At 36.0% G+C, this 12336-nt stretch overlaps 1 protein-coding gene across 4 annotated transcripts; it reads left to right on the forward strand.

The window, feature by feature from the left end:
- The first annotated feature begins 117 nt into the window (after positions 1-117).
- LOC147483328 (protein TRIGALACTOSYLDIACYLGLYCEROL 4, chloroplastic-like) lies at positions 118-8262 on the forward strand. 4 transcript variants are annotated; one of them, XM_086580105.1, is made up of 6 exons: positions 118-486; positions 566-815; positions 3344-3725; positions 4546-4883; positions 6223-6442; positions 7907-8262. In XM_086580105.1, the coding sequence occupies exons 1-5, from the start codon at positions 212-214 to the stop codon at positions 6418-6420; spliced, it is 1443 nt and encodes a 480-aa protein (XP_086436231.1). In that variant the 5' UTR covers positions 118-211; the 3' UTR covers positions 6421-6442; positions 7907-8262. The 4 variants fall into 4 exon arrangements, with proteins under 4 accessions (XP_086436231.1, XP_086436230.1, XP_086436229.1 ...); XM_086580104.1 differs by having other exon boundaries at positions 7793-7943; XM_086580103.1 differs by lacking the exon at positions 7907-8262 and adding an exon at positions 6552-6657 and having other exon boundaries at positions 119-486.
- Positions 8263-12336: the final 4074 nt, after the last annotated feature.

Genomic DNA, 12336 nt, shown 5'->3' on the forward strand with positions numbered 1-12336 from the left:
CGGCCCCGTTTGAAATAATTGGGCGACACCACATGGGTTGGGTCTTGGTCCATTAAAATTCAAGGGTGGGTCTGAAGTCTGAACTGATAAACCCACGCAAACCCTTTCCCTTTAGACAACATAAAGTAAACAGCCACATTCACTACAAAATATGCAACACAACATAGATAAGAAAAGAGAGCAAACCTGAAACAAAGAAAGAGAAAACAGAATGGCAAATTTGAGACTGGCAATGGACTCAACATTCTGGGACTTAAATATATCATCGCCACAAACACTTGTTGACGGCTCGGCTCGGTTTGTACCTGGTGAGCCTATACCACTTGACGGCTCCAAAGCTAGCCGAGCTCTCAGAACTCAACAGCTCTCACTGTTGAGTAATGGGTTCCCTCTTGGTATCATTCCTGCTTACTCACCTACTTCTAAGAAGGAACTTGGTTCTTTTCTACTCCAGTCTCTCTTGCTTAGACCTTCTACTGATAATTGGTATGTACTGTTATTTGCAACTCTTTGTTTGTGCTTAAATTTGCCAGCTTATCTTGAATTCTTTCTTGATACTTGATAGGTGGTGTGGAGTAATTGGTCAGTTTCGTCCCAAGAAACTAATATCATCAATCAAAGCAGAACTGTTTGGTGGTGCAGAGTGGGAACTACCAGCATTTCGGGATGTGGCAAGGCATTTCGTTGATAAGTCATTATTTGCACTTGGCTTATGCACCCAATTTTCTCTAGGTCCTGCATCATCATTACTTCTAAGCACAGAACAGCATGGGGAGAGAAAGGGACGTCGCTCCAAGGCAAAGTTTTTTCACAAGGCAAGTTTTCTAGATATCACTGATAATGGTATGCATATTTGGTTATTCTCTAATATTTTTTATTTTTCTTGTCATGTTGGGAGGAATGTTTTATATACTTTTGTTGAATAGGACATTCTAGGAACATATTCAGTTTAGGCAGCAGACCTTGTGTCAGATTCAATTAGAGGAAGCACCATTAGCTTATTTTAAGTTTTTATTGCAAGGCACATAACTCGTATGTCTTGATTCTCGCCCAGTCTTTGTTTCATACCCCTTTTAAGGCCTTGGCATGAGGTTAATGCTGCGCTAGTGAGCAATTTGTGTTTGTGGCTTTTAGCTGTCTGGTTAAAACTATAGCACCAGTACTAGTCACGATTAATGATCTAGAAGTGCATTCAATTGAGTCCAGAGCTTTCAAAAGATCCTGTCTTTCCTTGTAGGGAACTTACTTACACTAGCCACCAGGGGTAACTTATTATTTGGATGGACCATTTTACTAATTGCTTATGGTGCTTCTAACTATGCAGATATAACACACCCCCATGAGATGATTATAGCAAAGAGAAAATGATAATAATGACAATAATAAAGCGAGATCATAAGTCCATGACACATAGGTGTATGCAAAAGTCATTTAAAATCATTTAGCCGTACCTAATTCACTATGTCCAAAAGCCAAAATGGAGCACAATAGGGAAAGGGATTATGCTCTTTTACCTATATCACTAAGTTTAAATAACATAATTTAATGTGCAGAGATACTCTCCATTCACTGGCAGAAATATTTGGATTCATTGACCAGCTAGTAGTAACTCACTAGCAATGCTCAACATGTATGCCACAAGCATTTGTGAAATGTATTGTGGTTCCAATGAAAGTGTCGTTGCTCATATTTTTTTTTTCTATTTATATTGTGCGTGAAGTTGCTTTCATTTGGAAGGGCAGGTTTTTGGAAATATATGTAGCTTTTAGTCCAATATGGGGGGAAAAAGATGATTTCAGCACCATATAAAATAAGTCGGTATATTAGTCAAATGTGTTAGATTTATCAAGTAAGTCCAGGAAATATCACCAGGAAGGGAGAGCGAACAAAAGGATGATTCATCAATTATTCAATTTTCAAGTTGTTACTATCAGCCCCTTTTTAGCCTTAGTAACATGAAAACTTCATATTCTTAAAATAATCTGTGTCAGACACACAGAAACACGGATTAAAGTATTTTTTCTGTACTATAAAAGACTAATAAAATTATTTTTTTAACATAGTTACAACTCGATGATATGCTACTTTCATAGTTATTTATTTGTAAGGAGGCGCTTTTTAAGGTATTGAGTCCCATAATTATTTGTGTAACTATAAAAAAGTAATAGTTTTATTTATAGTTAGCTGTATCCATGTCCTATTCATATAGGTCCCTGAGTCAGACACTCCGTATCTGTGTTGGAAACTGACACGCATATCTGTGTCAATGTGACTTAGGTTCTAATCCGAGATGTCCATATGGGTTTTCTGGAAGGAAAGGAATAGCAGGGTTTTTGACAATGCTGAGAGAGATATGCAACGGATCATCCTAGAATCAAAAGGGAATTCTCTTTAGGCTTTTAGTGAGGTTGAGATTTAAGGATTTTTTTTTATATGATGGGAATATTTTGTAATTCATTTAATTTGGTTGTAGGGCTTTCTTAGTGCGCTGCGAAGGAAGCATGCTTTATATTTCCTACATCTATAATGAATGTTCTGTTGTTAGAAAATGTCAAGCAGTTTTTCTTTGAACTTTTTTAAAAAAAAACATATAGTATCAGGACCATGTAACCTTAGGATTTCCTCGCTTTTTCCCCTCAACCAAGAAAGAAAACTTATCAAATCCAGAATATTCTGGAGAAGAAAGATAGACGACTTTGTTGGTCGTCACTCATCAGATCTTTTATCATAACACATCTGTCATCTTGTTACTCAATTGTTGTGCATATTTCTGTTGCTGTCTTTCTCTTACACCATATCTGTACCAATTTCTCTCTTTGATTCTTGTTATATAGCTTGCCTTGCAGCTGTCAGAGGTCTTGTCCTTTCTCTAAATCAGCTAGGGAATTTCAAGTCTCTTTGTCAAAGCTATACATAGGCTAACGAAGTTACCGCTGTTTATCCCTCCTTCTGAATTGCATGCAACACGGCTCTCATTTGCTTCATCATATTTAAGTGGTCTCCTCTCCTTGGTGATTGATCGTATGTCTTTTGAAAATCCTATATGTTTTCAAGAATAAGCTATGGAGAAAAACTATAACAAATCCATAAAGTATTTATTCCAAAAGTGACACCCAAAAGACGTAGGACTTGTGTACTGTCAAGTCTTTGATCCTCCATGGGATGACCAGACGCTTTTAATTAATTTATTTCTTTCTATATTTACTTTTGTGGTGGTGTTGAGGCAAAGATAAAATAATTCTTTCTTGGAACTTTTAACGACTTATGAGCTACTTAACTCCTATAAGGTACTTGTTTATGAAAGATCTACCAGATTGTTTCTCAGAGTTTCTTGAATATGCAGCTACCTGAACATGATATTACACTGGAAGCAGCATGGCCTGAGCTTTTCATTGACCGTAACGGAAAATATTGGGATGTGCCAGAGTCGATCTCATTGGATATGTCATCTCTCATTTCTGATTCTGGATTGAGATACCGGTTTGGTGTGAACAAAAATAGCGGCCATCCACAGGCTGTTAATGCCATAAATGGTGACCAGCCTTTAGCTTTAATGCCTGGAATATGTGCAAAAGCTGCCTTCTCTTATGAGAAGAGCAGTGACATTTGGAGACAAGTGGAGAAAAAAAAAGATATCATTATTACGACAGAGAAGGGTAAATTTTTGTGGCCTTCTTATGATGTACGTCTCAAAGAACCTCATGCTGCAATATCGGGAATCCTTGGTAATTTTCCTTCCTTATGCTCGTATAGTTCCTCCTGTTCCTTCTTGTGAAATGTTGCTGCCTTTCTTATTCATTACTTTGATTCTACAAATTTCTAAACAATTTTTCTGCCGTAAGACTGGAAAACTGAAATTTGGTGCACTTTACCTGTGCTTGTGATGCATGCCTTGTTTGCTTCAGTATGATGCCTGTTTAGTTTACAGACTCTGCGTGCATGGTAAAACTAATTACTTGTTTCATTAGTTTCTTACTTTCTTTTAAAGGTAGGGTAGACTATGCTCCTCCCAAGATACTAACATAAAGAATACATAGAGGGAGAAGGAGAAGAGAAAAAACCATGGAAGTTGTATACAATTTGGCTCTGATAACAACTTGAAGTATTTGACAATAACTAAAAGGGTTGGAGAAACTTAGAGAGATAACAGATCTGAAGGTTTCAGCCCATCTCCTCTTCTTCACATAACTTGAGTAAGTCTGAACGCTCCCATATTACATGAATTTACTCAACTGGTCTATACAGTGAACGCACCGACATGTACTTGAAGTAATCCCATAGGAATTTTGGGACCATGGTCCATCCAAGCTTGTGTTTCTCGTTGTAAGTCTAGATGAATCTGTTGGTAGAACTGTTTGGTTTTCTGTATAGGATTATAACATGAAGTTTGCTGTTCTTCAGTTTTGGTTTTCCCACTGCATAGTTACTGTTAAGTTTTTAAAGTTCATTATGTTGTGGTCTCATTGTTTAGTGTGGCATTTGGTTGCTTTCCCAGAAACTTTCTTTGTTTATCTTTGTTCAATGTTTTCTTTTGTACATTATTAGGCGGTACCTGTACTGCATGGTTTGGGGATAAGGAGAGGTCAGCTGTTGTTAATTTGGCACCATCAGAAGATGGAATGTCTATAGGTTCCTACACCAAGCAAAGAAGCATGTTTAATGCTGACTTTTTTGGCTCCATTTGCTATACTTTCCAGCACGGGAAATTCAGGAAGTCATATGGGGATTTGACCCGGGTTGATACTCGTCTAGACATTTGTTCAGCTTCAGCTTTTGCAAAGGGAGCTGCCCATATAGTTTCAAATGCTTTTCAAAATGCTCACACAGAAAGAGAAGCAAATCCACTCGCTCCTCCAAGGCTCAATGTTATCTTGCAACAGCAGGTATTGTAATTTGTACCCTTTTGGTTCTCAGCACTTTCTGTGTGAAGTGGAGGATTGTTCAGATCATTGCAGGAATTATCCTTCTATTTGAATAGCATTAACATAGCTACAGTTATAAAGTTATGCATTAGTATTAATATATACTGGGTCTAAAGATCCTTTTGGTTGAGTTTCTGACCTGAAAGATGAAAGGTCTGCTTGTTACTTGGATTCAGTTAAAAGAACAGCAGTTTAGTCCCTAATGTCATTCTAAATAGCAAAGCGTAGTATAGTTTTTTGTTTATTCAGTGACAGTGATTCTCTATTTTGGAATCATCTTGGTCTCCATTTGGTTTGAATTCACCCACGTTAATTACATATAAGACAAAATGGGGAGACCTTCCCCACACCCCCAAGCTTTTGATAATGAGACAAACATCGTCAAGAAGCTCCCCACCCAACCCTCAGTACACACACACACACACACAGAATCAGCGTGGCTTAGGCATCTCCCTATGTTGTCAGAAGGAGGCTAGGAGCTAGGTTTTCCAACTGGCGTGTAGGGGCACCCACCCTGGCGGCGCCTTTGTCAACAAGCTGCATCAAGATTCACTAAATTTTCATTAATGTTTTTGTTGAATAGAGGATGGGTGACATCCTAGAGACTTAAGGATGACAATTTTTGGATACTTCAATTTTTAAGGGAATTCCTAAATTTGTAATCGTGTACTTTTGTCATGTTTTAATTTAGTTTCCATTGATACCATTATGGTTGCTACTATTTCTTCAAGGTATAGGCAAACAGATAATTGGTAGTTGAAGACTATTTAAGAGTTCAAAAGTTGTAATAACGTTCTTGGTAACACAAATTCAAACTTATTGTGATTAGTTAAGAGTATACAATGTTTTATAATGTTTAAATTAAGGAATTCCTTACATTAACAAGTATTTCTATTCAGAAATAGTTTATAAATACATTTTCTAGTTTTTGGCACCTCCTCACCTAGGAGGCTGTTGCGCCTTAAAAGTACTTTTTGCACTTAACTTTCACAGCACACATGATGCTTTGCTGGATTATTCAATTGTGATACATAATAAACTGTTAAATGATTATCTAGCGTTGAGATTTTAGAGACTCAAGTTGATGAAATCAAAGAAATTCGAAATTCAACATTTTCTGTTAAAAGCAAATATGAACTGTCATAAATTCAATGAAATAGTTGTTATATAACAAAGTTTGATACCTAGTAGTTATCACTTTTACCAGAAAATAGTAATCATCTGGCATAGCCTTTTGCTTCTGCTGGAAGTCTGGAAGTGACAACTTAATCATATATCACTTGTATGATCATATTGACAGGTTATAGGGCCAATCGTCTTTCGCATTGATTCCAAGATTTCTCTTGGTTCCACACCTGAGAGGCATGGCCCACATTTTGAGGATGTCATGTACAGCTTGAGTTATTCTCTGAGACTCCTACGCTCGGGGAAAGTTGTAGCTTGGTATTCTCCAAAGAGGAAAGAGGGGATGATTGAGCTCCGCCTTTTTGAATTCTAATTCTGAAAATTCTCAAGCTGAGGTACAATTCTAATGGAGCAAAGCTTTTATGGTTTTTTTTTTATGTTTTTTTTAGTAAGTTGATTGACATTCGGGTTCATAAGACTTAGCCCTTTGCTCTTTTTTGGCAGCTGAGATGGAACAGTTCCACCTAATCTTAGAACAAAACTGCACCACCTAAATGTGCTTGGGGACTGAACCATTTTAATGAGAAAATATAATTTCAGTTATGAATTACCTTTTATTATCTCAGTGTACTTATATTCACACTAATTACATGTACTCCAATACAAGCCCTACTGATTTTCAATGTTCTAACAAGCGCTAGGCAGTAGTCGGGTGGCAGGAGGGTTGCCTAGCTGCCTGAGACCACGAGGCACTAGGCGTTGATTTTATGTATAAGTGTATATAATGCTACAAGAAATGAAGAAACATACACTTTTCCCTGAAAGTGCATAGGAGTTCTCCAACCAAACATTTAAGTGAAGTTCAAGTTTAAACACAAATACTTAAAAGGGACAAGAGCTCTCCAATCAAGAATTTTGCATAATTAAAACGAAAACAAATATATGAACTAGTCAGCTAGGACTCTTAGCAATTAGTTGCTTTTTAATAATATTGACTTCTTCACTCAGTGTGCTAGAACGATATTTCAATAGTATTGGCTGTTATATGACATATGGAAGATTAGTGAACTTATCTAGAGGACTTCGTGGTGAGTAAAGTGATATTAGACTCCCTTGGTTGAGATGATACTTTCAAATCAAATCTTGTCATTTGGAGTTTATTAGAAGAAGAGCAAAAAGAACAAAATGCAAATTGACTGGGGGAGCTAAATTTTAGTTTGATTTAGGAATATCATGATTGTTGCTCTTCCTTAATTAGAGAAGAAAAGGTTATGTGTGCCTATTCAGGACTGCGTAGACAGCTGCCTAGGACTTTTTTTAGGACACTACTGATTTTATTGTTCTTTTGTTTAGTAATGTACACCATTTGAACCTGAATCTTACTCCTCAATGCTTATATATGTGATCTTATTTGCAACTATTCTCGACCTCCGAAATTTCAGTGGTCAAAACATATTATTGCTAATGAAGAAGAAAGTTTGGAGAGAAGAGAGAGAAGAAGAGGATATGACCTTAGTTAGTTTCGACCTTCTGTAACTCCAATACATGTAAGAAAATAAATGAGTTTTACATAATAGTCTTCCTAAAATCGCCTATGGAGATGCCCCTTAGAACTCCATTATCTGAAACCAGTTAGCATGTTTATGGTGTTAAATTCAACTGTTACAAGAGATTTTAGGGATATAAGAATGTCTTAGCTAAGTTGATCTCACCAATCAGTCCTGTGTTTGGTTCACTGAATCCAGGTCCCTTGAGAAGCTTCCGCGATATTCTCTTTGTTGTCTTCTCTCTAGTTCATGCAATGTTACGTATTACCTCTCCTCTTTTCTTTTTTTATCTCCTCCATCTTTCTCTCTCAGGCTAGCAGATTAGAAAAGCAACTTCCTCTTTCGTAAGATGCTCCCGTCCATTGTTGTGATTATTAAAGGAGGTAATACCTAACCTAATCAACCGCTACTTTTCAGAAATTCTTGCATTGAACAAAAAACAGCCTTCAGGCTTCATGTAGTATTGAAGTGTAATTAAGTTCGATACAGTTAGACAAGTTCTGAGATGAAAATCAATACTGTGGTAATAAACAAAAGGTCACATATGAAGAAAACACATTTGAAAGTTGTTCTTAAACTGATCCAGATAACAAATCATGTGCTTGTTGGTCATCCATGATGAACAATCCTTAAGAGTTTGATCCGGTTGTATCCCCTATTAGCTGGTTATCACGAGTCCTGATGAGTGTGTTACATGTATCTTAATGTTAATATGATGCAGGTTTCATGTGTCTAACCTTAGTTGGTTAGTTCCATTTTCTCTTCCAATGTGTCTTTAGTTTCAGTTTATCAATGTTGCACTTGTGGTTTATTTACTATGACTACTTGGCGTAGAAATAAAAATTTTGTTTAAGTACTTTGGTTGTGAGCTTCTGCTTGTTATAAAGCAAAGTTTTGTACGTCAGGGCATGATTTTGTTTTGTAGGCTGCATTACTACCGAATTAACAATCACATCTAGCCAAGTTCAAAATAAACATTTGCTGACACTACCAAGTTGCACCTAAAAGTTTTGTAGAATGAAGGAATCAGCTGGCATCCATGCCACGATTTTAAGTACTGAATTATCTATTATGTTACCCTTGATTCGTTCTGAAACGTCAACTGGAAGCCTTTTGGTTTTACATAAAAGGAGCAGCACGAAACATATAAATTTTACGAACTGATGCTACTTGAGTGGACCATATACATTTGAATCATGAAGACGATGCAGGGAATGGGTACTGTCACAGGGCACCTCAATTACTTCAGTGAATCTGTGTGTTGTTTGTTTTATACCTATTTTTTTGTTTATTTATTTGTTACGCATCACCACTACTTTAGAGAATCTGTTGTGGACGACTCTTAGACTGATGACACACTGAGGTCCCAAATAATTAAGAATCACCTCCATCACTTTTCTTTACCAGGGAGCGACTCTAGAGTCACAAGGACCGGGTGGATGAAAGTTCAAGTTTACCCCTGAAGAAAAAAAATAAATGGGCCGAACCAACCGAAACGACCCGGTTATGAACATTGATTGTTCATCCCCACGTATGAACAATCTATTTATGTATGAACATTGATTGTTCATATCCCCAATTATGAATATTAGCTATGAACAATGAGTGTTCATATCTATTTGAGTTATGAACAAACATTATTCATACCTATCAATATATGAACATTGATCCAGTTATAAACATTGATTGTTCATATCTACAATAGGTATGAATATTGATTGTTCATACCTACTCATGTTGAACATCAGCTATGAACATTGATTGTGGCAATGAAAACATGAACCCAAAACAGATATGAACAATAACTGTTCATACCCAAAACAGATATGAACAATCATTGTTATACCCCAAATTATGAACATTAGTTATGAACAATGAATGTTCATACATATTGGACTATGAACAAAACAGATATGAACAATAAATGTTCATACCCAAAACAGATATGAACATTGATTGTTCATACCTTCTTTAGGTATGAGTAATCCATGTTCATACCTAAAAAAAACATGAACCCAAAATAGATATGAACATTGATTGTTCATACCCAAAACAGATATGAACATTGATTGTTCATACATACTTTAAAAAAACATGAACCCAAAACAGATATGAACATTGATTGTTCATACCTAAAATATATATGAACAATAAATGTTCATACCCAAAATAGATATGAACATTGATTATTCATACTTACTTTAGGTATGAACATTGATTATTCATACTTACTTTAGGTATGAACAATACGTGTTCATACCAACAAAAAAATATACCCAAAGCAGATATGAACAATAAATGTTTATACCCAAAATAGATATGAACATTGATTATTCATACCTATTTTAGGTATGAACAATACGTGTTCATACCAAAAAAAAAACATACCCAAAACAGATATGAACAATAAATGTTTATACCAAAAACAGATATGAACAATACGTGTTCAACAGTAAAAAATGAACAATCATTGTTTGATTAGCGTTAAAATTTTAGAGGATCTTAGTGGAATCGAACCACCATCACTTTTGGATAACTCCAAAGTGCTCGACCATTTGAGCTAAAGATTCACCAAGGTTTAATTAAAAAAAAAAGATAAAATAATAATGGTGTGGTATTTCATCTTCGATGTCTTTGATTTTTTGGATAATGGTTGCCATCTTTGTCCAATTTCTTTAAAATAACTAAAACTTTGCACAACTTCGTCTATTTCTCGACTTTGGTTTTGGATTTTCTCTCTCGTAATTTCGTTTGATTAAAACATGGAAGGGATTCGATTTGTAGTTTGATGAGGTGCGTCATAAATCAAAAAGTCTGGTCAGTTGGAGAAGAAAGGGGTTTCGGGTTTTCTCACTTGTAATTTTGTTTATTAACAGGAAAGGGTAAAAGTGGTATTTAAGAAGTATAAAATAAACCAAGCCAACTTATTTTATCCTTGAGCGTTATTAAAATCAAGAAATTGGGTTCGAGTTATTTCTTTGATGAAAATGGTTTTGTGAGTCATTATAAAAAAATTATGTCCTCTAGAATTGTTTTGAATCCAAAATGGGCTTTGGACCAATTTCTTGTTTCTTTATTTCTATTATACTATAACCTGAAAATGAGGTGAATGTAACCAAATTATAATGTTTTTGATAGTGAACTGCATGTGTGCGTATATTGTCTGTGGTACTTCGGGAGAATGCTTCGTTCTCAAGCACTTCACGGACCAAATTCCCGACTTGTTGTCTACAAATTACGGGTGCTGGTATGATTTCGACATCCAATACAACCAATGCCAACAACTCTTGTGGTTCTACTTTTCTACAAACGTCGAAAAAAATTGATTCTCCGTACTTTAGATGCAGTCACTATATGCTTAATGCTAGAATCAGAAATCAGTTTAAGCTAACATGGCCAATGAGGAGAGATATAAACTTAAACGGCACGCTTACCAGAAGAATTCCTTGCCAAAACTCGGAGTACCACTTGTTCTTCTTCTATAAACGCATAGCACTAAATATTTTTCAGACTCTTTCTTCACTACGTAGTTATCCTTTATTAAGCTCTACCTATTTATTCTCACCATTCACCCGTATTCTCTTTTTCCTGGTTCCAAGTGAACAAGTTATCCTAGTTTTTCTCATTTGTTTCAGTACACTTTGTTGACTTAAGTCATAGAAATGCCTTATGTGGTTAATTTGAACTGTAAACAACACGCTTACGAATCTCTTTTGCACCTAATACCACTTGTTATACTTCTATAAATACTTAGCGCAATACGTTTCAGTACACTTTTTCTTCACTATAAAGTCGACACCAATTTTGTGTATATTTCTTATATATACGTTCAACTTTATCACCAAGTTCTTGTACTCTTTTACTATCTTCTGCTTTGATAAACATAAGAATACTACAAAGAACAGAAGAATATTGAGTTCATTGAAGAAAATGAAGTCTGTAAACTTGAGCATTTTAGTTGCTGTGGGGGTGGGGTGGTGGTGTTTTGGCTTTTGTACTGGTTGTGTTGTTGTAGGAGGTTGTTTTGTCGGGTGAGGTTGTGTGGTTTTGTGTGTGGTTGCTACACTAGTAGTGCAGGTACTGGAAAAGGAAATATGGAACAATAAAGGAAAAGATCGGGTTCATATTAAAGTGGCTACTGATGACAGCATTGTCATCACGATGAGCACTGTCAACGCCCAGCAGGCCAACAACACCGCATCTTCTAGTTGTTATAACAAAGGTACTAGTGGAGGTGGTGTCTCTCATCATTAAGGTGGTCATCGTGGTGGTGGTGGTGGAGGAGGAGGAGGAGGGTTCGGTGGTGGTTGCAAATGATGCATTTCAAAAGCTACGGCTTGATGTATACAATTATAATTCTTACATCTAGATTGAAGTTAGTATACTTCCCTGCAGAGTTGGTTTTATTTGTGTTCGTTTGACAAATTAGGATAACTTGGCAAGCTGGTAGGCACATTGCAGTTGCACAGTTTGTTTGGTGTTTGTTTTTCATATGGATAAACGTACTATACATACAAATAAATTGATGAATCTTCGTTATGAACATAGTTGTTAAGAGGTAGTGTAGTATTACCGATTAGTCGATTACAGGTAGTATAAGTCGATATCTTCTATTTAACAGGCCAAGCAAATCATGCCCTTCGTTAACTTTCTTTCACTATTTCAAGCAAAACGGGAATTCAATTGCATTCGTATCATAATCATCTCATTGTTTCAAATTCATATAATAGATAGAATAATAG

The sequence above is a fragment of the Coptis chinensis genome, chromosome 8 (assembly GCF_015680905.1).
Source record: "Coptis chinensis isolate HL-2020 chromosome 8, ASM1568090v1, whole genome shotgun sequence".
Taxonomy (NCBI): Eukaryota; Viridiplantae; Streptophyta; class Magnoliopsida; order Ranunculales; family Ranunculaceae; genus Coptis; species Coptis chinensis.

Bases quoted from the DNA above. Each gene is read 5' to 3' on its own strand.
- LOC147483328 (XM_086580105.1), top strand. From the start codon at position 212: ATGGCAAATTTGAGACTGGCAATGGACTCAACATTCTGGGACTTAAAT. The intron at 487-565 runs GTATGTACTGTT...GATACTTGATAG, and splicing joins AGACCTTCTACTGATAATTG to GTGGTGTGGAGTAATTGGTC. The intron at 3,726-4,545 runs GTAATTTTCCTT...GTACATTATTAG, and splicing joins TGCAATATCGGGAATCCTTG to GCGGTACCTGTACTGCATGG.